The following is a 27,474-nucleotide window of genomic DNA, read 5'->3' as shown; positions in this document are numbered from 1 at the left end:
CCTGTCTCTCTTGCAGCTGTTGTAGATGGGAACACACTTGGGGATAGTACTGACTCAGCCGTTTTACCTCATGCGCCGTTCTGGGGTTTGGGGGTTTGGTGAGATTTGGATTTGCTTCTGGGGCCTCCTCTGTGTCACGGTTACCAGTGGCCCGCACTGGTAACCTCTTGTCTTTTAACCAAAATGATCATGACCATTGGTATTCCTTGGCATAATGTTCATCCTCACCACATCTTAGACAGTGGACACACACCATACTCTGATTTGATGAACGGTACGCTTCACAAGCCATGTATTTTCACTTTTGGAACCCACTCCTGGGTCTGAGGGATACAAGTTATGGCCTGGAACAAATCAACTTTTTCACCTCAATCAACTCGGCTTGCAGTTCTCCTATTACTTCCTCCCAGTCAGCGCTGGTGGTTCTCTCTTTTGTTGGTGAATTAAGGTTCCCTCTCGGAGGCGGCACTGGGGGGTCTTCATGATGATCTTCGGACTGGCCACTGGGGGTCTCCAACTTCAGCTGACTCATTTTGGTGATTTTAGAAGCAGAGCCTTTCTTTAACTTCTGTTCGCTCTCTGACTCCAAACTAGCTGCCTCATTCATTTTTTTCAATTAGGACTTCGTCCAGAATGCCAGGATCTTCTAGGTACTGTTTCAGCTGCAACTTGATGTCTTTGCTGATTAACCCCATTCCCATTGATCTCAAGAACTTCTTCTGGACTAGTCCAGCATCAAACTTCTCTTCCGCTTCTACATCTCTGGATGCAAACAACAGTCTATCCTTCAGTTCAATTGCTCTGAACAAGAAATTTTGGGGTGACTCATTATTTTTCTGTGAGAGGTTAATGAGCCAGTGGAACAATTCTGAAGTACTATCTTCTTTATAATGCCCTTTTAAAATCATCTTCATGTGTTGCAAGGTCAGTTGACTCTTCATTTCTAGCATACTACAGAGGTTCAGTCCTGGGCTGATCGCTTTCACCACCCCCTCAATGATCTCATCTGGCTGGTAGACTTTCTGTAAGCCTGCATCAATCTGGTGTAACAAGTTCATATAAGACAGTCCCTCTTTCTGTTCACACTCTCCAATCTGTCCCAGGATCTTGAATTCTTTCATTATGGTGATTTGTGGTGTTAGAGAGGACTGTCTCCCTGATTTATCTAACCCGAGCAGGTTAAGGGTCCCGTCTGAGTCTATCACCCATTCAGAGGTTTTGGTCGATTCCTGCAGGGCTGTTGTTAGGGCTTTGAATTGTTCTTTCAATTCCTGTAGTTCAGTTTGTGGACAGAGATTCCTGCTTTTGGTAATTGTTGCTGCCCCTCCATCCTCCAACTTCAACCTGGTTAGAAACTGTGTTAGTTCCTGGATGAATGTCCCCATTACATCTTTAGCTTCTTTCTCCCCCAGGTCATCCATTTTTGCATTAATGGCAGCTAACAGTTGCCTGCACTTGTGTGCTTTAGAAATCTGTTCTTCTGACATCTTTATATGTTCTGCTACTGTTCTCAATTCTTCACAGGTTAACTGAAGAAGCAGCTCACTAATTCTGTCCATTTGTGTTTCCACATCCATTGCTGCTAGTGAGTTTTCTTTAGGGCTGGTCCCCTTTAACTGGTGTAGCAGAGTTGAGTTGAGGTGCTGTGGTGTTGTGTTTTTCCAGACACTTTTCCTCTTCGCTCTCTACAAGCTAATTTCCGCTCAGGACTCCCCATATGGGCCACCAATTTTACATGCATGCCGCTAGGTTCAGAGAGGGGCGAGACAGGTTACACGAATTCTTAGGAATTCTTAGGAGTCCTGGGGGAACCATTACTTTGGGAGACCATAGACCATGTGCTGCAGCTTCTCTCAGGCACACAGGGGTATTGACCCTCAGGCACAGACACGTAGATTGTTTCACTTGCTGACCTGACACACTTGACAAGAGTCCTCATAAATGGTAGAACAGTAGTATTTAATAAGAAGCCGCACAGCCAGTGCAAGTTAAGTCTTATGAGCAACAGGCTCCAGTGACAAACAGTACTGTTTCCTTAGCAGCACAGCAGCTCACAGTCTTCTCAGTAGTACAGGACAGCACAGTTCTAATGCAAAGGCACATTAATGAACACAGCATTCTTTACAGCACAGTGAGATGGAGGAGGGTGATGGTTTGCTGAGGGAGATGATCCCTGTGACACCATTTCTTACAGTTCTTATCTTTCTGCTTGACAATACTCTGCACTGCTAGTTCAGTAACTCTACCTGACCTGTGTTTAGCTTCAGTCCTGACTTGAATCATTTTCACTTGCAGGGGCACTTCTGTCAGATGCAGAACACACATCACCTTTCTCTTCGGCTCCAGCCAGACAGTAAACAACTTCCCCACAATCCCCCTGGGGCTCTGCTAAAACACTCCCCTTATCCTGTGACTATGTTAACCCCTCTAGTTGCTGGATGCTTCTGGAGCACAACACTTCCTGTCTCATGTGCTTGTGTTACTGCTAATAGTTGCTGAATGCTTTTAAAGCAACAGCACTACTTCTTCATGTCACACTCTGCAACAGCACTACTTCTGCATGTCACATAACCGTTGCATGTAAATCGTTTTTTGCATTTTTTGTATCTTTAATTCCACTGTGGACACATTCAAGTTTCAAAGTGGGAATAAAATAAAAATATCAAGAAAACAATGAATAAATATACTGTACATTTTCACCATTAAAATCAATATTTCATAAAAAAAAACATAGAACACCTAATTGACATTATTTCCGTAATGACCTATGCTCAGGGTTATTTATTCATCTACGCAATGAACGCTATAAAAAAAAGAATGCAGAATATGAGATGAGAAAGGTTAAATTTATTTACAAGAAATATAAAGAGAAGAGAAGCTCAGATCAGTATCAGACATGTCTCCGCGCTTTTGTAAGGACTGCTCGGTCCACGAAAAATGACGCCTATGCAAAAAAAAATTTCAATTAGTTTGCTCTTGCACAACCAGAGTATATTTCTGCATTTACCACAACCAATATTGTGTTATTTTCTAATAACAGGAATAGGATTTAATTACCATCACCGACAGCGCCATTAATCTTATTTCAATCTGACAATTTATTGAGGCATGGCCCTCTATTCTTGCACCTCAGCAGACCTTCCAGTGAGCATTTGCTGCTGCAGCCAATAATGCTTTAGTTTCTTCAACATACTAAGAGGAATAGGATTTACACAAACAGCCAACACTGGCAATTTAGAGAGTCATGGCACTAAATAACAAGCTCAGACTCATTTTAAAATGTCTGGTAAAAGAAAGAGAGGCAATGAATGGGGTAAAGGAAAAAGAGCCAACCAATCAGCATGTGGGTAGTAGCAGCATTGTTGGCACCAGTAGCGCAAATACAAGCCTCAGTTATTATTAGCATGGGTATTATTGTGGAATAAGTGAAAGACATTGTTGACTGAATAGGTCTCCACCCATCTCATTCTGATGCTGACTCCATGACTTGACATGGGAGCCATGGAAGTTGCAATATCGGCACTGGCACTCATGATGATAGTTGAACTGAGAGCGAATCTAGAGATGGGGGAGACCATAACATTTCATTGGTTGAAAAAAGTGGTAGGGATGATCACAACAATACACTGTGTTCCAAATTATTATGCAAATAATATTTTCTCAGATTTTCCCAAATTACCTATATGAATTGCAGTCATTGTAATTTTCCAGTCAAATAACTATTAGAGTACAATTGAAAGGTTTTTCTACAAACTGCCTATGATAAGAGTATATTTAAAAAAAAATAAAAAGCTCAAACTGCACTCAAAATGCATGTTCCTAATTATTATGCACAGCAGAGTTTTCAACCTTTTAATTTTAATAAAGAACAAAAAAATTGTCATTTTTGAAATTATAAGCATTAGCAGGTTATTACAAACTGAAATCAAACATTTTTCAACTCAAAACTTTATTCTAGGTGATGTTACATTTGCACATAGGACCCCTTGTTCGAAAGGAGCTTCTGAACTCTCTCATCCATTGAATTTGTCAGGTTTTGGATGGTTTCTGCTTCAATTGTTTTGCATGAGGACAGAATACCCTCCCAGAGCTGTTGCTTAGATGTGAACTGCCTCCCGCCATCATAGACACTCCTTTTGATGATGCTCCAGAGGTTCTCAATGGGGTTGAGGTCAGGGGAGCATGGGTGCCACACCATAAGTTTGTCCCCTTTTATGCCCATAGCAGCCAGAGATGCAGATGTGTTATGTGCAGCATGAGACGGGGCATTATCATGCATGAAAATGATCTTGCTGCGGAATGCACGGTTCTTCTTCTTGAACCATGGAAGGAAGTGCTGTTTGAGAAACTCAACATACATTATGGAGTTCATCTTTACCCCTTAAGGGATCCTAAAAGGGCCAACAATCTCTCTCCCCATGATTCCAGCCCAAAACATTACTCCACCTCCTCCTTGTTGGCGCCGTAGCCGTGTTTGCATGGGGTGTCCATCAACCAGCCATCCTCCACTCCATCCATCTGGACCATCGAGATCATTTCATGCATGATAATGCCCCATCTCATGCTGCGCATAACACATCTGCATCTCTGGTTGCTATGGGCATAAAAGGGGACCAACTTATGGTGTGGCACCCATGCTCCCTTGACCTCAACCCCATTGAGAACCTCTGGAGCATCATCAAAAGGAGTGTCTATGATGGCGGGAGGCAGTTCACATCTAAGCAACAGCTCTGGGAGGGTATTCTGTCCTCATGCAAAACAATTAAAGCAGAAACCATCCAAAACCAGACAAATTCAATGGACGAGAGAGTTCAGAAGCTCCTCTCGAACAAGGGGTCCTATGTGCAAATGTAACATCACCTAGAATAAAGTTTTGAGTTGAAAACTGTTTTACTTCAGTTTGTAATAACCTGCTAATGCTTATAATTTCCAAAATGACCATTTTTTTGTTCTTTATTAAAATGAAAAGGTTGAAAACTCTGCTGTGCATAATAATTTGGAACATGCATTTTGAGTGCAGTTTCAGTTTTTTATTTTTTTAAAAATATACTGTTATCATAGGCAGTTTGTACAAAAACCTTTCAATTGTACACTAATAGTTATTTGACTGGAAAATTGCAATGACTGCAATTCATATAGGTAATTTGGGAAAATCTGAGAAAATATTATTTGCATAATAATTTGGAACAGTGTAATTGTGTGTTGGACATGACATGGGAGTCAGATGAGAAGGTGATGATGTCAACACAAAAGGAGAGTGGTGGCAACAATAAAGATGGGAGCCAACTTACAACCAAATTATCAAAACCTTCTAGGGTAGATATACTTCTACTGTGGTCAACTTTGACCCAGCAGCTCCTGGTGGATTATATTCAAAAGTTGGTAGACCTAGAGAAATTTTTGGAGGTGGTGGAGGTAGAAATGTTAGGAGTTTTGTTAGGTTTCACCCTTTCCAAGAATCTTCATGAAAAATTTTCACTAATTGGCCAAAGCAATAGCGATCTCTTGTGTTTTTAACTGAGTGTATGTGTCTTCAGTTTTGTCCTGCAAACTCTGCAAGATAAAAGAGGTAGAAATCATTAATAAATTAACATTTACACAGTAAAAAATTACTATTTGATATAAAATAAGAGATGTATAAAGAAAACAGAATCGTGGGGAATCTTGTAAATATCACCGATTTGCCCTGCTATTTATATTCAATGCAATTATGGTAGTTTTTATTTCGTAATAACTAGTGATGAGCGAGCACTAAAATGCTCGGGTACTCGTTGCTCGGGTTGAGTAAATTAAAATACTCGGGTGCTCAACCCGAGCAACGAGCCCAATGTAAGTCTATGGGAAACTCGAGCATTTTTCAGGCGGCTCCCCCCGGCGGTCTGCAGAGGGCCTAAAAATTGCCGAAATCGATGGGAACAGTGCTCAAATGACATGGGAACAAAATGGGGAAGACCCCTGGAAGCATCTCTGACTCCCAGATCACTGCTGTCAACAACGTTGTCAGAGTATTACGCCACTTTTACAGACTCACAATAAAACATACAAGAAAACAAAACCAAAATGGATTTTCCTGGGAAATATGTTAAGGAACATCCTTTCCATGGTAATGACTTGTATATAAGGCAAAATAAATAACCAAAAACAAAAATACTCCTACACACCTTTGGCTATGTTCACACGTAGTGTTTTTGATGCTTTTTTGCACTTTTGCATTGCTTTCAACCAAGACAAATGCATTAACCAGGAAATGTCATTTTAACATTTTACAACCTTATCTGGCCATGTGGTGTGTGACACTGTAGTATGAACATGAAAAATGGCTATTTTATATTTCAAATCCATATTGAAATATAAACCAGACATATCAGCATTTGAAGGTGTCTTACCTCAAGTAGACTAGGGGTCATTAGTCCAGACATACTAAAGCATTAGGTTAAGTTTGCTAAGTCTGAGGTTTAATATTTATTACTGAAGGGAATTAGCCTTTTGTATATGCTGTGTTTGTCATCCGATGTAGAACCAGAGACAGACGATTGCACAAAATTGTAAAGAAGACTACAGGCATATGGCTTAAGATGGAGAAGCTTATTGCAGTAACAAAAATACAAGTGGCTATCTGAAACCTATTATGATGTATCCAACCTTTAATCATTCCTTTGATTCTGTATTTTATCTTTCAAATTAACTATTATAAATAAAATTGTGTTATATTACAAGTGGTTGCCTTCTTTAAAGCCGTATCCGGACCTTATTGCTAAAAACTTGGCAATACATAATTTGGCGTAGTCGGCAGGATACGCAGAAGGCTTAGAAGTTCTTTTTATTGGAAAGTAGAAGGAACTCTGTGTGATAATGTGATATTGCGTAAAACATGCCTCTCTTTAAGAAAAAAGAGGTTGTAAGTGTTTCTGTAGAAATTCCAGGGTGGGAGCAGGTTCCTTACCATATTTTGGCCAAAGAGTGGTCGCAATGTGTTGGATTAAGTGAATCATGGGACAAATGTTTGAATGATGCTGAACCTGATGATGTCGTTCAATGCTTGTGACGCGCCCCAGGGCCTTTGTCGCGCTGCGTTGCGCACGCGGGAGCTTACCCGGAGCCGGATCTCTTGAGGGTTGTAGTCTCGTGGCGGTGATCCGGTCCGTGCCCAGGGAGTCAGACTAAGTGGCGCTGTATTAGCGGTAGATGTTGGACGACTACGCCACCCGTTGAGTACAGCTAAGGAGCTGCTGCTGCAGGGCAGACCGCTGAGGCCGGTGGTAGGATTGTGCAGCGTGATAGTATAACCCCCAACGGGAGGGGTATGGCCTCAGGGCAGCCGACGTGGATGATGGGGGTAGCAGGAACCACTCGGAGACGGTACGGTGTAGTTCAGGGTCTTTACTGGTGACAACGATAGACCCTCCCGGAGTACTGGCTAGCGATTGGGGCCTGGTCAGTCCTTGAGCAGATGGGATCTCCCCTGGCCAGGCGGAGTTGTAGGCCTCCCAAACTAACGATACTCTTCTGGCTACCTTGCTAGAGGCGGGTATAAGTAGCCCACGTCCCTGAGTGTACCGTGTGGTGCTCACCCGTATGGCCGGTGACTCGGGGCCTTCTAGTAGCTTCCGCTCCACGACGGCGGTGCTGGTCCCACGCGTGTGACCGTGCCTTCGGGTTTCTGGGCCAGAGGACCTGCAATCCCCTGCCGGTCGGTTTCTGCTGCTGGATAGGAGTTAGTCCCCACAGCCTCGGACTTCGGGTCCGGTGATAACTTCTCAGTCACGGCGAGCTCTGCAGCTGCCAGCCCCTGACTCCTTGTAGCACTGCTCCCACAGAGCTCCTGATGTTCTTTTCCTATATCTGCTTCTCTGTCTCTACTTCTTCTCTACACCCTAACCCTGCCTCAGCCCTAGGTTTATATAGGGGAAGTTCTTCCCCTCCCAGGACTGGGCAGGAGGTGTGGCATGCACAGGATCCCTGACCAAGAGACCTCCCACCTGCTCTCAGACATAACATTGCTGTTACTGTGGAAACCAGACCCCTGGGGTGCCACATTCCCCCCTAGTGAAATTTAGTACTCCGGGACTAAACATATTTTTAGAAAAACATAACAAGGTATAAACAATAATAATACAATAAGAAAAACACATAAAGATGGTTACGGCGTGTCCGCAACCGGGTGCAGTCCTTGAAGAAAACAAAGGTGTCCATTTCACCAAAACAGGGAGACGTAACCAGGTAGGGGTCTGTCCTGCCCCGAGTCCTTAACAGTCTTTAGTCCATTCCTAGGTTACGCTCCAACCATGTACAAGGATTCCCGGTAAATCCACCAAGGACTCCTATAAATAACTAGAAACACATAATTATACGCAAGCAACAAGAAAAACAGGTAACCACAAATAAAACAATTTATACATTTCAAATCCTCCAACGTGCGGGTAACTGGCCTCTAGTGGCCCTAGTGGACCTACGGAGCTGACTGTCTAGCCCTGAACTACAGGGTGTAGGAGCTGTCAAGGGTAAACTGGGCAGCTGTCTACCGGCTCTTTGGCTCACTAGGGGTACGGCAGGCTCACTATAAGCAGAGGGTTGATCCTCCTGTTCTGCTTGTGTGGAGTCTTCTGCCTCCTGGACCGGCTGCTCTTCCAGCTCTGCCTGTTGCTCCGTAGGCACTTGGGATGCTGGTTGGAGGAACGTGAGGACGGGTACCACAATTGCACTATTGACTTGAGTCCAGGACCGAGGGAAGTCTCCAAGCACAGTACTAACCATATCTTCCCTTTCCTCTACGGGTCGATGGTCTTCTTGTTCCTCTTCAGGGTTCCGTAGCTGTTCAGGACACTTTTTCAGGTGATCCCGGGATACAATGGCTATGGTCTCCCCTCCGTCTTTACTGATGGTACAGACTTTCGGGTTCTCGTGGCTTGAGGGCAGTACGGTGTACGGGTCCTTCTCCCACTGGTCGTCCAACTTGTGGAGCCGTCTTTTCCTCTTCAAGACCTGCTCTCCGGGTACCAGGGGAACAGCGGGAGCATACTGGTTGTAAGTTTTCTCTTGTCTTTCCCTAGCCTGACAGAGACTTCGCTCCACGCTCTCCTGTACTTTCCGGTACTGCTGCTGCCTCTCTGTGTCCCAGTCTGCTTCTGGTGAAGTGTCCTCGGGTGTCAGGACTCCCATTTCCAGGTCAACAGGTAACTTACCAGGTCTCGCCCTCATTAGGTAAGCCGGGGTACAGTTGGTGGAACCTACCGGGATGTGGTTGTATAGGTCCACCAGATCGGGCAGCTTCTCAGGCCACAGACTGCGTTCTTCCAGGGGCAACGTTTTCAGGAGATCCATTACCACCTGGTTCATTTTCTCACAAAGTCCATTAGTTTGCGGATGATAGGGTGTCGTCCTTATCTTCCGGCAGCCATACAGATTGCAGAATTCCTGGAAGACCTCCGCTTCAAAGGCAGGTCCCTGGTCCGTCAGCACTTGGTCCGGTTACCCGTGTGGACGGCAGAAGTGCTGCTGGAAGGCTCTAGCTGCTGTTTGAGCCGTTAAGTCCTTAACGGGGACGACAACCAAGAACCGGGAGTAATGATCCACAATGGTTAACGCGTAGACGTAGCCACTTCTGCTTGGGGTCAGTTTTACATGATCCAAGGCTACCAGTTCCAACGGCTGCCGGGTGACAATGGACTGCAGGGGAGTCTTCTGGCTGGCACGGTCCTTCCTTCTTAGGTTGCACGGGCCACAGTCTCTGCACCACCTCTCGATGGTTCCCCTCATGCCTACCCAGTGGAACCGCCCACGCAGCAGGAACTCCAGCTTCTTCCATCCGAAGTGTCCAGCCCCGTCGTGGTATGCTTCCATCACCATGGCTGCGTCTCTCCGTGGCACCACTACTTGCCAGATTAGTTCATGCGTCCGGGAGTTAACCATTCTGCGGCACAACTTCCCCTTTTAAAGGAACAGTCGACTCTTCTCAGCCCACAGTTGCTTGGCTTCCTCCGGAGCGTCTGGGTCAAGGCGAGCCTCTGGCCGAGTCAGCATCTCCTTCACCAGCCGGACGGCAGGGTCACTGTCTTGCGTTTCCTCCCAGTTGTAGTGAGGCAAGGGGTTAAACGTAGCGGCTTGCTTACTCCTTACCCGATGGGAATACTGGATAGTCCCATGACGGTGGAACGCGGGGAGTTCGACTTCTTCCAGTCCCTCTGGATCTTCTCCTACGTCCGGTAGGTTTGGCATCCTGGACAGGGCGTCCGCGTTGGTATTGGAGCGTCCTGCCCGGTATTTGATTGTGAACTCATAGTTGGACAGACGGGCCATCCATCTCTGCTCTAGGGCACCGAGTCTTGCCGTGTCCAGGTGTGTCAACGGGTTGTTATCCGTGTACACGGTGAACCGGGAAGAAGCGAGGTAGTGCTTAAAGCGTTCGGTGACTACCCACACCACTGCCAGGAACTCTAGCTTAAATGAGCTGTAATTCTCAGGGTTTCTTTCGGTGGGTCGCAGTTTTCGGCTGGCGTAAGCGATTACTCGTTCTTTCCCCTGCTGGATCTGGGACAGTACGGCTCCTAGCCCGATGTTACTTGCGTCGGTGTAGAGGATAAAGGGCTGGCTGTAATCAGGGTACGCCAGGATTTCATCCCCCGTGAGGGCCATCTTCAGCTGGCGGAAGGACTCTTCTTCTAACTTCTCCCATCTGAAGGGTGGCTTCTGGTTCTTGGCCTTCCGGGACTGGCCTATCAGGAGGTCCTGCATAGGAGCTGCCTTTTTGGTGAAACCGGGGATGAATCTGCGGTAATAGCCTACCAACCCGAGGAACTGCCGCACTTCCTTTACACTGGAGGGATTTGGCCATTCCATAATTGCGGTGATCTTATCAGGGTCGGGAGCCACTCCATCAGCGCTCACCACGTGTCCCAGGTACTGCACCTTTGGTTTCAGGAGGTGACACTTGGAGGGTTTCACCTTTAGGCCGTAGCTTGCCAGAGCTTCGAACACTTCCGCCAGGTGTTTCAGGTGGTCCTCATACGTCTTGGAATATACGATGACATCGTCCAGGTACAACAGGACCGTCTCAAAGTTTCTGTGGCCCAGACAGCACTCCATTAATCGTTGGAAGGTTCCTGGTGCATTGCAGAGTCCGAACGGCATGCAGGTAAACTCGCTAAGTCCCATCGGGGTGGTGAATGCGGTCTTCTCCCGGTCTGCCTCTGCTACAGGAACCTGCCAGTACCCACTAGTGAGATCCAAGGTAGAGAAGAAGTTAGCAGATCTTAAAGCAGCCAAAGACTCCTCTATCCTTGGTAAGGGGTACGCATCCTTGTGTGTGATACGGTTGGTTTTCCGGTAATCTACACACATCCTCATGGTGTTGTCTTTCTTTTTGACTAAGACTAGTGGAGCTGCCCAGGGGCTACAGCTATCCCTGATCACCCCAGCCTCCTTCATGTCTCTAAGCATCCCCTTGGCGTGTTGGTAGTGTGCAGGGGGTACGGGTCGATACCTCTCTTTTATGGGAGGATGGTCTCCCGTGGGGATGCGGTGTTCTACCCCCTTGACTCGCCCGAAGTCTAACGGGTGTTTACTAAACACTCTCTCGTACTCTTGAACCACCCGATAGACTCCCTGTTTCTGGTGTGAGGGAGTGGAGTCAGTACCCAAATGTAGTTGCTGACACCAGTCCTCCATTGTTTTCTGAGAGCCGTTACCTTCCTCCGGGGAAGATGGAGGCAAGGGTTCTACGGACTGTATGGAATCTTGATTGATGGTATACAATTTGGCTAGCGTGGCATACCGGGGCAGGTACACTTCCCTCTTCCCGATATTTATTATGCGAACGGGCACCCTCCCATGGCGTACATTGACCACCCCCCGTGCTGTCAAAATGGTGGGCCTACTGTCTGAGTAAACTGGTTCTACCATTGCCTGGTAATCTCTACCTCTCAGACCAATAGCTGCCCGGCACCAAATCATCATTTCACTTTTCGGGGGCATGGCAATAGGGAAAGGGTCACATATTCGCACGCTACCAATCTCACCACCGGAGAGTTCTAGCTGTTGCCGTCGCATCAGTGCCCGGATCTCTTTCTGGAGCACTCGCTGCTGGCCGGAGCTGGCGTTCTTGGCAACCTGCTGTAAAAGGAAAATCACCTCTGCAAGACAATTTTCAATTACATTAGTTCCTAGAGTTATCTTTGGGTGACTCTCGTGTTTGTCAATGTCTACAATGATCATTCCCTGTGCTGCCAGTTCGACTCTACCGATTTTAATGGTCACCTCTTTAAATCCAATCTGTGGCACGGGCTGACCATTGCTGGCGATGATACTCAAGTCGTCGTCAGGGTAGCGGGTGATATCCGAGTCATTCCAGTACTGCTTGAAGAGCACGTACGGGATGGTGGTGACCTGTGACCCGGTGTCCAGTAGGGCACTCATAGGAATGCCATCCAGTACCACGGGTAAGACTGGACGTCCTCCCACATATTTGTCGCGCCAGTTCGATGGGCCTGGTGATCTTTTTCCTGGGGGTTGGCCCTCTACCCCAGGTTGTGCCAGTTTAAAGGACAGTACCTTGCCATATGTCCGGGTTGATTGCAGCGGCGGCAGATGGGTCGTCCGTCCTCGTTGTATCGGTCGCTGGGTCTTCCTCTGGCCGGTGGGGTCCTCCTTGGTCGACGCCACGGGATGTCCTCCGGTCCGGATGCCAGCTGGATCTTCCCTGGAGTGGAAACCTGTAAAGACTGCACAGTTCGGGTTAGCGCAGCAACGCTTTTAGCTAGCTCTTGGACCTGATGGTGCAGGTCTGGAGCCGGGTAATTGTTCAAAGCCTGCGCATCAGCTCCCACAGGCCCTGCCGACAAGGGCGCCGCCTCCTGGTGGTAAGTGGTAGTGGGGCGTCTGGGGGTCACAACGCCACCTGGTGCCGGTTCTCGAAGCACCCGGATGGCTCTGTCCTTGAACTGTGCAAATCCCAGATGAGGGTCCTGTAAGGCCATTGCCCGCAACTGGGTTCGGTGGGCATTGCAATATAAACCCTCTATAAATTGTTCAGTCAACAGCCTGTCCTCGTCTCCCACGCCGTCAGGGTCGGTTTGCTTAATGGCTCTCAGGGCCTCTTGTAGGTTCAGGGCATAGTCCCTTATACTCTCATGTGCCCGCTGTTTGCACCCGTAGAATCTAAGCTTGATCTCGGCTGAGGTGCGGGTATCAAAGGTGTCCCTCAGCCGGATTAGTATCCCTGCGACAGTCCTCCCCCCAGGTGGCCAGGACTTTACCTCCCTTTGGGCTGCCCCGGTTAATTGGGCCACCAGGATGCTCACTTTTTGCTCCTCTGTGAGGGGGTACACCTGGAAGAGGCTATCCAGCTTTTCTCTAAAGTCATGCAGGGTATGTGACTCCCCTGAGTACTGGGGTAGCCAGGCTGCCCCCGGGATATAGGGCATGGTGAAAGGCATGACCGCAACAGCGGTGGTGCTGGCGGGGGTTGAAGCGGTGAAGCTTCCCTGCGTATCCGGCATCCTTCTCCCCCCTAGTGGACCGTGGCCTACCTTGCGATGATCCTCTTCCGTAGGCCGCGGCTCCGCAGTGGATCGTCAGGGTTGAGGACCTTCCGTCGCGCTCCTGTGACGTCGGCGTCTGCTGGGCTCCTTCCAGGACCTTACGCAACGTCCGGACGTGAGGCGGGGCTTCAGTTCTCGCGCGCTTTCGGAGTCCACGCCCCTCTTCTTCCCGCGCGGCGTCCTCAAGATGGCGTCCAATGGCGGGAAAACTCCACGTATGGCGGGAAGAAGGCTGAAGATGGCGCCGGATGGCGGGAAAACTCCACTGATGGCGGGAAAGAAGCGGAAGATGGCGCCGGATGGCGGGAATCTTCACCACAGGTAAGTTTGAACAGTCTTTTTCAGGCACGCAGTACCCGGTGGTTGCGGGCACGAAATCCTGCCGACTACGCCAAAAGTTGACGCGCCCCTGGGCCTGTGTCGTGCTGCGTTGCGCACGCGGGAGCTTACCCGGAGCCGGATCTCTTGAGGGTTGTAGTCTCGTGGCGGTGATCCGGTCCGTGCCCAGGGAGTCAGACTAAGTGGCGCTGTATTAGCGGTAGATGTTGGACGACTACGCCACCCGTTGAGTACAGCTAAGGAGCTGCTGCTGCAGGGCAGACCGCTGAGGCCGGTGGTAGGATTGTGCAGCGTGATAGTATAACCCCCAACGGGAGGGGTATGGCCTCAGGGCAGCCGACGTGGATGATGGGGGTAGCAGGAACCACTCGGAGACGGTACGGTGTAGTTCAGGGTCTTTACTGGTGACAACGATAGACCCTCCCGGAGTACTGGCTAGCGATTGGGGCCTGGTCAGTCCTTGAGCAGATGGGATCTCCCCTGGCCAGGCGGAGTTGTAGGCCTCCCAAACTAACGATACTCTTCTGGCTACCTTGCTAGAGGCGGGTATAAGTAGCCCACGTCCCTGAGTGTACCGTGTGGTGCTCACCCGCATGGCCGGTGACTCGGGGCCTTCTAGTAGCTTCCGCTCCACGACGGCGGTGCTGGTCCCACGCGTGTGACCGTGCCTTCGGGTTTCTGGGCCAGAGGACCTGCAATCCCCTGCCGGTCGGTTTCTGCTGCTGGATAGGAGTTAGTCCCCACAGCCTCGGACTCCGGGTCCGGTGATAACTTCTCAGTCAGGGCGAGCTCTGCAGCTGCCAGCCCCTGACTCCTTGTAGCACTGCTCCCACAGAGCTCCTGATGTTCTTTTCCTATATCTGCTTCTCTGTCTCTACTTCTTCTCTACACCCTAACCCTGCCTCAGCCCTAGGTTTATATAGGGGAAGTTCTTCCCCTCCCAGGACAGGGCAGGAGGTGTGGCATGCACAGGATCCCTGACCAAGAGACCTCCCACCTGCTCTCAGACATAACATTGCTGTTACTGTGGAAACCAGACCCCTGGGGTGCCACACTTGCAAAAAGTGAGAGTGGGAAAAAAGCAGGAATTGGGTGCTGTGAGCAGGAGAGGATGGATTTTGTTACATGCATGTAGAAAACAGCTTGAGGAAAGAATACATATATTACCAAAAGTTCAGGAATTGGAAAGACAGTTGTGTGAGGCCCAGAATGCATTGGTTATAGCACAGTGTCAGAATAAGTTATTAATGGACAGATGTGATGGATATCAGCATGTAGCAAAAAAGGCAGCGGTATGTGTAGCGCAGTATTAATACAGAAGGAGACGAGGGAAGGTTAATGAAAAGAAAGTAGCTTTGGCCATAGCCAAATCAGGGATAGAGTGTAGCCCTGATCAGTGGGATGGTGTCCACAGGGATAAAATAGATGGGATTGGTACTGACGAGATGTGGAAATTGTATCAAAAGAGAGGACTTAATAAAAAGTCAGAGGTTTCACATAATAGAAAGGTTACAGTAAAAGATTCTGAATCCCCACAGCAGGGGCCGGGCGGGACACGGGGAGAGAGAGGGCCCACTCCCTCCTCGTCACCAGCAAAGTCCACAGCACCGGGGTTTGAGGATCTTTATGCTGAAGTTAAATCATTGATACAGGAATTCAAAGCCCAACAGAAGGGGGCATCATTTTCTCCTAATATGATGTCTTCATCTGAAATGGGGGATCGATGGAGGGAGACAGATAAAAGTGATTGACATGCTGGCCACGCCCCACAAATGTTGGTAGATACAGGGGCGGAGGCCAGTTTGATTAATGGAAATCCAAAACAATTCAGTGAGTGCAAGATTATAACTACAGAATTAGGAGGAAAGCAAACTGAGGCAATTCAGGACAGAGCAAAACCAGGAGTTAGTGGAATCTCCACATTGCATGAGAAGGTAAGCAAAGTCCCTGTGGGACTTCAGGAGCAGGAGATACCCTTTGAACAATTGATTCCTGAGCAGAGGAAACAAGCGTGGTTTACAGAAGGGTCAGCTAGGTACCAAGGTAACAACCGTGTGTGGAACGCAGTGGACTATCAGACTACAAGTATACATAGCAAAGAAGTATGGGGAAAAGAGTTGTGGCAAGATATCTGGGCAATTGTACAAATAATTAAAGTGACTGTGTTTCATGTTGATGCTATTTGTGCTTCAGATCCCGTGGAAAGACTCTTCAACTCAGTGGCAGATGAACAGTCCAAAATATCAGTCACTGAATCCAGTAAAGACTGACACCACTGAGTAGCTGCTCGGACTGACTCAATGGGCACAGTCCAGAGGGTGCCCATCAGGTTAGATGTAATCAAGGAAACAATTATGAAATGCCCAGTATGCCAACATTCACAACAAAGACCTGTCCCCCATGTTGTTAGGGATCAAATAGCCCGAGGTAAACTACCTGGACAAATTTGGCAGGTAGATTACATAGGCCCCTTCCACAAGATGGAGGGTGTGTGTATGTATGCACGGCCGTGGATACATACTCAGTGTATATGATGGCTTGTCCGTGTAAAACGGCCAATGCTAACAGTACCATTAAAACCATGGAAACCATAATATTATATTACGGTATTCCATTGCAAATTCAGAGTGACAATGGTAGTCACTTCAAGAAGAGGAAGGTCGCAGAGTTCTGCTCAGAACATAATATTGAGTGGATCTTTCATATCCCATATTATCCTCAAGCCACAGGATTGGTAGAGCGGATGAATGGGCTATTGAAAGAACAGTTGAAGAAATTGGGAAACGGAAACTACAAAGGGTGGAGAAAACATTTAAGTGAAGCCCTTAACATTCTTAATAACAGACCAGTTGGAGAACAGGAAACACCGTTAATGAGAATGATTACCCCCAATTTACAGATCATGCCTTTAAAAGCTACTACCACAGGACAGACAGTTCTCTATTGGGAACTAGAGCCAGGGGCTCGGGGACCTTATAGGGCCACCCCACAGGCAGCAGGACTAGATTTACACTCTCATGAGGAAATTAGATTAGAAATAGGGGTGGTAAAGGAAATCAGAACTGCTATAGGATTACAAATGCCTCCTGAGCATTTTGGTTTTATAGCTCCAAGATAAGGTTTGGCCCTGAGAGGAATTCAAGTGATGGGAGGAGTGATAGATCAGGATTATCAAGGTGAAATCAAGGTACTCCTGTTGAATAGTGGGGATAGTGACTTGTTGATCCAAAAAGGAGACAGGAAAGCTCAATTATTAATTTTGTCTATCCAGAAAATGAAAATAATCAAGGGAACAGCTCCTACAATAATAACAGTTGGAGGAGACAGAGGTTTTGGCTCCACTCATTTTCTGAATGATGGTGCAGAAATCTGGGTGAAGCAACCCAAGGGGCAGACAATGTGTTAATAGTGATGAAGCCAGGACAAGAGAAGTGGGAACATGTTCCTGCAGATTGGTGTTATCTCAGAGACTAATGTATATATATTTCCATTTTAGACTCAAAATTGGAGATGGTGGATGATCGGTGTTACAGGCATGGTCCTTTTGGTCTCTGTCACTACCCAACCGTTATACAGAAGGGAAAGAGAAATGCCGGAGAAGGAGAATGAGGCTTTATGGAAAATTAAGCAGAATTTATGGAGTTACTTGGCGCAACTGACAAACATGAGCCATTTTTGTATGGCAAAGACTGCTACTGCTACAAATGTGTTGGAAACTTGTATGGTAGCTATACCAACCCCCTTACGACTGTGGACCAAATTGATAGGGGGGGGTTATCCAAGATGAGCAGATGGAAGAAGGAGATGTGCTTCAGAATTATACATACAACCCGTATTACGCTTGTACAAACTGTACTGGAGAAGATTTTAGTACTGAAGATATGATCACTATAAAGACTCAAAACATTGCATCTGCTGAGTTATGTTATCAAATGACTTGCGACCAAAATAAAATAGGTAAATGCCAGCAAATGAAAATAGAAAGAAAATCAGGGAATAATGAGATTGATATTATTTGTAGTTCCCGTACAGGTAAAGATTGTAAGAAAATAAGGTCGGGGAAAAATATGAAGTGTAATAATACAGTAACTTCCCCGTCATACATACAACATGTAAAATTGCCCAAGGGGTGGATGTTTTCTTGTGGGAATATAACTTTTAATTATATTCCGGCCAATATAACAGGGGGGCCATGTGTTATCTCTAGATTAGGTTTAATGATGTATCCTTTATTCCCATCTCATAAAATTAAGCGTTCCAAAAATGGATTTTCTCGCTTATCAGAAAATTGTAATTATAACGTAAATTTACTAACTGAATCAGAAATTCTAGGAATATATTTGACAATGGTAGGATCCCCTGTCATAACGGCATATGCTGCCCATACTGTAGGTAGATTATCTTGTCTTGTGGCTAGATCAATAAAAATTACTAGTAGAGCTTTAGAGAATATATTATTGGATATACAAAGTTACCGAAAAGCAATTTTACAAAATAGGGCAACTATAGATTATTTGTTGTTAATTCATAATCATGGATGTCAAGAGTTTGATGGGATGTGTTGTTTCAATCTGTCTGATCACAGCCAAGATTTGCAGTCTCAAATAGATCAGTTACAGGATGATGTTGATCACATCACACGAAGTGATGGTAAATGGTGGGACTGGTTATTTTCCGGGCTGCCTGATTTTGGGTATTTACGCTATATTTTAGGAGTAATTTTTGCAATAATTTGTGCATGTATTGCTTTATGTTGCTGTGTACAATGTATTCCTTCTTTGTTATCTCTATGTCGCATCTGTTGAAGTTATTCCTTTGGGATATGGCGTTGGATATAAATAATATATGGTTTCAGATAACCAAGGGTGGATTGTAGTATGAACATGAAAAATGGCTATTTTATATTTCAAATCCATATTGAAATATAAACCAGACATATCAGCATTTGAAGGTGTCTTACCTCAAGTAGACTAGGGGTCATTAGTCCAGACATACTAAAGCATTAGGTTAAGTTTGCTAAGTCTGAGGTTTAATCTTTATTACTGAAGGGAATTAGCCTTTTGTATACGCTGTGTTTGTCATCCGATGTAGAACCAGTGACAGACGATTGCACAAAATTGTAAAGAAGACTACAGGCATATGGCTTAAGATGGAGAAGCTTATTGTAGTACCAAAAATACAAGTGGCTATCTGAAACCCATTATGATGTATCCAACCATTAATCAATATTCTAATTATATATTCTGTGTTAAGGTATAATATATCCCACTGATACATAGCTTCTTAACACAATATACTGTCTGGGAAGAAAACCTTGTTCTGATTTATAACCCGGTGTAGGATTTACTCTTATCATATGTAAACATTATGACAGAAGAAGAATGGTTCGTGAACAGGTCTTGTCCGGTATTGCTCATCTGTGATAGCTGGCCACTGTCACGGGATTTGAATGTTGGACAACAACCAATGAACTTTCATGCTTACGTAATATTAGGTTGGGTAAGCGTTTTTCTAAAGTATAAAGCTGTTGAAGAATTCAGTTATGGCAGAAGCATTGTGGACCTGTGAAGAGGACGCTCTTCACAGTGTAGGGGACCTAGGACGCATTCTCTGCCCATCGCTGAGCACTTCTCCAGCTGAAGTTTCCGGACAGATGATGTATATGCTACTAGGGAAATCTTGTTCTTCTTCTATCCAATAGTAAGTATGTAACCTTTATAAGTATTTAACCTTAGCAACCTTTAATCTACAAAAGTATACGCAATATCATAATATCATACTATTCCTTTGATTCTGTATTTTATCTTTCAAATTAACTATTATAAATAAAATTGTGTTATATTACAAGTGGTTGCCTTCTTTAAAGCCGTATCCGAACCTTATTGCTAAAAACTTGGCAATACTGACACATCATCAGACACATGCATACAGTGCTGACAAGACATGGGAACAGTATGGGGAAGACCTCTGGTAGCATCTCTGACTCCCAGGTCACTGCCTAAAAGTGTGCCCATCATAAGTGATCCTTGCCGCATGCGAAGATGCCTCCCGCCATGCACCTGTCGTTGCAGGCTTGCAACAATCACTGTCCACTTCCTTGTCCCAGTGCAGTGTTCAATTGTCCCTACCCCATTCCTTGGAATGCAAGCGCAAGTATGCAGCCAGCCACCCACCCACAGGCTGCAATACTATACTGCCAAATTTTTGACAGCTGCTTGCACCTGAAATGTGGCCTTTTAGGCTCATGGAGGCGGAAGCTTTTCACAACCTCATGCCTCGTGTCCATACTTGGTCCCCAGCCGCCACTATTTCTCCCGGTGTAGTCTCCGCCTTCTACAAGCATGGGTCCCTGAACATTACTGCTGGTACTTTTCTGTGGGAATCTGCTTGCCTCCTACCAGCCTGGAATATTTCCAGTAAACTATGGTACGACACCATGGTATTAGCACTGCCCCCAGTAACAGTAGCGAAGCCTTCCCCAATTTCCTTCTCAGGAATTTTATTTGGTAGACTGAGTGGCTGCCCAAATACATTAGTTTCTCACAAAGGAGCTGAAGATAGAGTGGCAGTAGGTGCAAGTTTCTCCAGCCTGTTAGATATTAGAGGGTGAACGGCAGCACATTGGATCAGTGGTTAGCACTGAAGCCTTGCAGCGCTGGTATCCTGGGTTCAAATCCCAGCAAGGACAACATCTGCAAGGATTTTGTATGTTCTCCCCGTGTTTGCGTGGGTTTCCACCTCAGTAACAAAGCAGCAATAGAGTGTCCGGGAACCTTCCCACACACTTTTCTTAGCCAGGACTGCTTCTCGGCAGGGTTGGATGGTCCCACCAGAGAATCCTCTCGTGTACCTTGGCTTCTACATCAGGAGAGTTCATGATTAGTGTTGAGCCACCCCCGTACTGTTCGGGTTGGGTTCAGTTCGTTGAACACCGGGATGTTCGAGTAACTGTTCGTCGAACACCTTAGAACACCGTCGAACACCGTTAAAATCAATGGCAGGCAAACAAAAACACATAGAAACACATAGAAAACACCTTCAAAGGTGTCCAAAAGCTGACAAACTGCTCAGAAGACGCTCTCTTTAAAAAAGCAGGCCGGCAATTCAGCAGCGGCATACACCGGTACCCGACAATTTAGACAAGAAGGAATAGAGCATCACACATTGATTAGATAGATAGAGACATGTCAGTCACATATATAAGAAGTACAGTGACAGTGTTGGTTACTGTACTTGTCATTTAGTTTAAAGGATTTATTAAAAAAAATATTAGTGTTTTCATGCACCGTCTCTTTAAAAAAGCCGGCCGGCAATTCAGCAGCGGTACCCGACAATTTATAACAGAAAGAATAGAGCATCACACATAGATTAGATAGATAGAAACATGTCAGTCACATATATAAGAAGTACAGTGACAGTGCTGGTTACTGTACTTGTCATTTAGTACAAAGGATTTATTAAAAAAATATTAGTGTTTTCATGCACCGTCTCTTTAAAAAAGCCGGCCGGCAATTCAGCAGCGGTAGCCGACAATTTAGAACAGAAAGATAGAGCATCACTCATAGATTAGATAGATAGAAACATGTCAGTCACATATATAAGAAGTACAGTGACAGTGTTGATTACTGTACTTGTCATTTAGTGTTAAAATAAAGGATTTATTAAAAAAAAAAATTGGCGTGGGGTTCCCCGTAATTTTAGTCTCTAGCGAAGGTTAAGCAGACGGCTGGGGCAGATGTTTGAAACCTGGGAAGGGGGTGATACCCATGGAGCTTCCCAGGCTACTAATATCAGCCCCCAGCCGAATAACAAGCCTTTACTAGCTATTAAAATGAGGGACCCCCCAAAAAAATGACGTGGGGTCCCCCCTAATTTAATAGCTAGCAAAGGCTAGGCAGACAGATGGGGGCTGATATTAATAGCCCAGGAAGGGTGCCATGAATATTGGCCCCCTCCCAGGCTAGAAACACCAGCCGTCAGCCGCCCCAGAAATGGCGCATCCATAGGATGCGCCAATTCTGGCACTTAGCCTCGCTCTTCCCACTGCCCTGTAGCGGTGGCAGTGGGGTAATAGGGCTGGGGTTGATGTCAGCTTATAATGCCAGCTGACATCAAGCCCAGGTTAGTAATGGAGAGGCGTCTATAAGACATCCCCATTACTAACCCCATAGTCAAAGTTAAAAAAAACCACACAAACACCCAGAATAAAGTCCTTTAATTGAAATAAACACACAATTCTTTATTGTTCTAAATTAAACCATACTTACCATCACGCCCATTCCAGCTGAAGCCAACGATCTCCTGCAATAAAAGAAAAATAATAAAGCAACATCATCCTTACCTTTCGATGGTTCCCAGGACAGCTCCAGCTCTGCTACATTGAGATGACAGGCTGGACCGCAGCAGAAAACTGCCATCCAGCCTGTCATCCTGCAGACACTGAGAAGCGCAGGCATGCTTGCTCTCCTCAGTGTCAGGCTGTGACGGCATCCAGATGAGCTTTGGTCATGTCCAATGAACTCAGCTCACCTCATGTACGTCACTGACAGCATGGGAAAATTCTCCTGCACTCAGCGCTTCAGCGTGAGAATTTTCCCACGCTGTCAGTGACGTGCATGAGGTGAGTTCATGTCCAATGAACTCAGCTCACCTCATGTACGTCACTGACAGCGTGGGAAAATTCTCCTGCACTCAGCGCTTCAGCGTGAGAATTTTCCCACGCTGTCAGTGACGTGCATGAGGTGAGCTCATGTCCAATGAACTCAGCTCACCTCATGTACGTCACTGACAGCATGGGAAAATTCTCCTGCACTCAGCGCTTCAGCGTGAGAATTTTCCCACGCTGTCAGTGACGTGCATGAGGTGAGTTCATGTCCAATGATCTCAGCTCACCTCATGCACGTCACTGACAACGTGGGAAAATTCTCCTGCACTCAGCGCTTCAGCGTGAGAACTTTCCCACGCTGTCAGTGACGTGCATGAGGTGAGCTCATGTCCAATGAACTCAGCTCACCTCATGTACGTCACTGACAGCGTGGGAGAATTCTCACGCTGAAGTGCTGAGTGCAGGAGAATTTTCCCACGCTGTCAGTGACGTGCATTAGGTGAGCCGAGTTCATTGGACATGAACTTGGCTCATCTGGATGCCGTCACAGCGAGACACTGAGGAGCGCAAGCATGCCTGCGCTTCTCAGTGTCTGCGGGATGACAGGCTGGATGGCAGCTTTCTGCTGCGGTCCAGCCTGTCATCTCGATATAGCAGAGCTGAAGCTGTCGTGGGAACCATGGGAAGGTAAGGATGATGTTGCTTTATTATTTTACTTTTATTGCAGGAGATCGTTGGCTTCAGCTGGAATGGGCGTGATGGTAAGTATGGTTTTATTTAGAACAATAAAGAATTGTGTGTTTATTTCAATTAAAGGACTTTATTCTGGGTGTTGTGTTTTTTTTTTAATTCTTTACTAGAAATTCATGGTGGTCATGTCTAATATTGGTGTGACCCCATGAATTTCGGGCTTAGGGCCAGCTGATAATACCAAGCTGGCCCTAACCCCTTTATTACCCAGTGAGCCACCGCACCAGGGCCCTGGATGAGTTGGGTACAGCGCCAGAAGATGGCGCTTCTATGAACGCGCCATTTTCCTGAGTGGCTGCGGACTGCAATTTGCAGCGGGGGGGGGGGGGGTGGCCCAGAAAGCTTGGGCCTCCCTGCGCTGTAGATTCCAGCCCCCAGCTGCCTAGTTGTACCTGGCTGGACACAAAAAGAGGGCGAAGCCCCACGTTTTTTTTTTTTAATTATTTCATGAACTTCATGAAATAAGTAAGAAAAAAAGGGCTTCCCTATATTGTTGTGTCCGGCCAGGTACAAATAGGCAGCTGGTGGTTGGGGGCAGCCCGTTCCTGCCTGCTGTACCTGGCTGGACACAAATATAGTGCGAAGCCCCACGTCAATTTTTTTAAATTATTGCAGGAAATTCTTGAAATAATTAAAAAAAAATTGACGTGGGGCTTCGCACTATATTTGTGTCCAGCCAGGTACAGCAGGCAGGAACGGGCTGCCCCCAACCACCAGCTGCCTATTTGTACCTGGCCGGACACAACAATATAGGGAAGCCCTTTTTTTCTTAATTATTTCATGAATTTCATGAAATTTCTTTATTGTTCTAAATTAAACCATACTTACCATCACGCCCATTTCAGCTGAAGCCAACAATCTCCTGCAATAAAAGAAAAATAATAAAGCAACATCATCCTTACCTTTCCATGGATCCCAGGACAGCTTCAGCTCTGCTACATCGAGATGACAGGCTGGACCGCAGCAGAAAGCTGCCATCCAGCCTGTCATCCCACAGACACTGAGAAGCACAGGCTTGCTTGCGCTCCTCAGTGTCTGGCTGTGACGGCATCCAGATGAGCCGAGTTCATGTCCAATGAACTCAGCTCACCTCATGTACGTCACTGACAGCGTGGGAAAATTCTCCTGCACTCAGCGCTTCAGCGTGAGTATTCTCCCACGCTGTCAGTGACGTGCATGAGGTGAGTTCATGTCCAATGATTCCAGCTCACCTCATGCACGTCACTGACAGCGTGGGAGAATTCTCACGCTGAAGCGCTGAGTGCAGGAGAATTTTCCCACGCTGTCAGTGACGTGCCTGAGGTGAGCCGAGTTCATTGGACATGAACTCGGCTCATCTTTATGCCGTCACAGCGAGACACTGAGGAGCGCAAGTGACGCGCCCCTGGGCCTGTGTCGCGCTGCGGTGCGCACGCGGGAGCTTACCCGGAGCCGGATCCGTGGAGGGTTGTAATCTCGTGGCGGTGACCCGGTCCGTGCCCAGGGAGTCAAACTAGACGGCAGTCTATTAGTAGTAAATAGTTGATGACTACGCCACCCGTTGAGTGCAGCCAGGAAGCTGCTGCTGCAGGGCAGATCGCTGAGGCCGGTGGTAGGATTGTGCAGCGTGATAGTATAACCCCCAACGGGAGGGGTATGGCCTCAGGGCAGCCGACGTGGATGATGGGGGTAGCAGGAACCACTCAGAGACGGTACGGTGTAGTTCAGGGTCTTTACTGGTAACAACGACAGACCCTCCCGGAGTACTTGCTAGCAAACGGGGCCTGGTCAGTCTTTGAGCAGATGGGATCTCCCCTGGCCAGGCGTAGTTGTAGGCCTCCCAAACTGACTGTACTCTTCTGGCTACCTTGCTAGAAGCTGATGTAAGTAGCCCACGTCCCTGAGTGTACCGTGTGGTGCTCACCCGTATGGCCGGTGACTCGGGGCCTTCTAATGGCTTCTGCTCCACGATGGCGGTGCTGGTCCCACACGTGTGACCGTGCCTTCGGGCTTCTGGGCCAGAGGACCTGAAATCCCCTGCCCGACGGATTCTGCTGCTGGGTAGGAGTTAGTCCCCACAGCCTCGGACTCCGGGTCCGGTAAAGAATCTTCTTAGTCAGGGCGAGCTCTGTAGCTGCCAGCCCCTGACTCCTTGTAACTCTGCTGTTTCCTATGCTGCTTCTCTTCTCCACTCTCCTTGTCTGACTCACCCTGCCTCAGCCCCGGGTTTTTACAGGGGAAGTTCTTCCCCTCCCAAGACTGGGCAGGAGGTGTGGCATGCACAGGATCCCTGACCAAAGGACCTCCCACCTGCTCTCAGACATAATATCTCTATCACTGTGGCAACCAGACCCCTGGGGTGTCACATTCCCCCCTAGTGAAATTTAGTACTCCGGGACTAAACACATTTAGAAAAACATAACAAAGTATAACAATAACAATACTATAAGAAAAACACATAAGATGGTTACGGCGTGTCCGCAACCGGATGCAGTCTTTGAAAAAAAAAAGCAAAGGTGTCCATTTCACCAACACAGGGAGACGTAACCAGGTAGGGGTCTGTCCTACCCCGAGTCCTTAATAGTCTCTAGTCCATCCTGGGTTACGCTCCAACTATATACAAGGATTCCCGGTAAATCCACCAAGGTTTCCTAAAAATAACTAGAAACACAAAATTATACACAAGCAACAAGACACAGAAAAACATAAATAAAACAATTTATACACTTTAAATTCTCCAGCGTGCGGGTAACTGGCCTCTAGTGGCCCGAGTGGACCTACGGAGCTGACTGTCTGGCCCTGAACTACAGGGTGTAGGAGCTGTCAAGGGTAAACTGGGCAGCTGTCTACCGGCTCTTTGTCTCACTAGGGGTACGGCAGGCTCACTATAAGCAGAGGGTTGATTCTCCTGTTCTGCTTGTGTGGAGTCTTCTGCCTCCTGGACCGGCTGTTCTTCCAGCTCTACCCGTTGCTCCGTAGGTTCTTGGGATGATGGTTGGAGGAAGGTGAGTACGGGTACCACAACTGCACCATTGACTTGAGTCCAAGACTGAGGAAAGTCCCCGAGCACGGTACTAACCATATCTTCCCTTTCTTCCACGGGTCGATGGTCTTCTTGTTCCTCTTCAGGGTTCCTCAGTTGTTCGGGACACTTCTTCAGGTGGTCCCGGGATACAATGGCTGTGGTTTCCCCTCCGTCTTTACTGATGGTACAGACCTTCGGGTTCTCGTGGCTTGAGGGCAGTACGGTGTACGGGTCCTTCTCCCACTGGTCGTCCAACTTGTGGAGCCGTCTCTTCCTCTTCAAGACCTGCTCTCCGGGTACCAGGGGAACAGCGGGAGCATACTGGTTGTAAGTTTTCTCTTGTCTTTCCCTAGCCTGACAGAGACTTCGCTCCACGCTCTCCTGTACTCTCCGGTACTGCTGCTGCCTCTCTGTGTCCCAGTCTGTTTCTGGTGAAGTGTCCTCGGGGGTCAGGACTCCCATTTCCAGGTCAACAGGTAACTTACCAGGTCTTGCCCTCATTAGGTAAGCCGGGGTACAGTTGGTGGAACCTACCGGGATGTGGTTGTATAGGTCCACCAGATCGGGCAACTTTTCAGGCCACAGACTGCGTTCTTCCAGGGGCAACGTTTTTAGAAGATCCATTACCACCTGGTTCATTTTTTCACAAAGTCCATTAGTCTGCGGATGGTAGGGTGTCGTCCTTATCTTCCGGCAGCCATACAGATTGCAGAATTCCTGAAAGACCTCCGCTTCAAAGGCAGGTCCCTGGTCCGTCAGCACTTGGTCCGGGTACCCGTGTGGACGGCAGAAGTGCTGCTGGAAGGCTCTAGCTGCTGTTTGAGCCGTTAAGTCCTTGACGGGGACGACAACCAAGAACCGGGAGTAATGATCCACGATGGTTAACGCGTAGACGTAGCCACTTCTGCTTGGGGTCAGTTTTACATGATCCAAGGCTACCAGTTCCAACGGTTGCCGGGTGACGATGGACTGCAGGGGAGTCTTCTGGCTGGCTCGGTCCTTCCTTCTCAGGTTGCACGGGCCACAATCTCTGCACCACTTCTCGATGGTTCCCCTCATGCCTACCCAGTGGAACCGCTCGCGCAGCAGGAACTCCAGCTTTTTCCACCCAAAGTGTCCAGCTCCGTCGTGGTATGCCTCCATCACCATGGCTGCGTCTCTTCGTGGCACCACTACTTGCCAGAGTAATTCATGCGTCCGGGAGTTAACCATTCTGCGGCACAACTTCCCTTTGTAAAGGA

The 27,474-nt window shown here is 47.3% G+C and overlaps 1 protein-coding gene across 3 annotated transcripts in view; it reads right to left on the bottom strand.

Moving 5' to 3' along the window:
• Positions 1-5,177: 5,177 nt before the first annotated feature.
• LOC141172091 (cell adhesion molecule CEACAM1-like) overlaps positions 5,178-27,474 on the bottom strand; it is a 79,087-nt gene continuing 56,790 nt past the window's right edge. For all 3 annotated transcript variants that reach the window (XM_073655934.1, XM_073655935.1, XM_073655933.1), the window contains one exon: positions 5,178-5,553. In XM_073655934.1, coding sequence (XP_073512035.1) covers positions 5,479-5,553 — 75 coding nt within the window. In that variant the 3' untranslated portion in view covers positions 5,178-5,478. The remainder of the gene's footprint in view (positions 5,554-27,474) is intronic.

The sequence above is a fragment of the Phyllobates terribilis genome, unplaced genomic scaffold (genome assembly GCF_046119375.1).
Source record: "Phyllobates terribilis strain yellow unplaced genomic scaffold, ASM4611937v1 Scaffold_12__6_contigs__length_324123572, whole genome shotgun sequence".
In the NCBI taxonomy this organism is placed as follows: domain Eukaryota; kingdom Metazoa; phylum Chordata; class Amphibia; order Anura; family Dendrobatidae; genus Phyllobates; species Phyllobates terribilis.
Note: the sequence above shows the minus strand (reverse complement) of the source record. Positions and strands in the feature narration are given on the sequence as shown.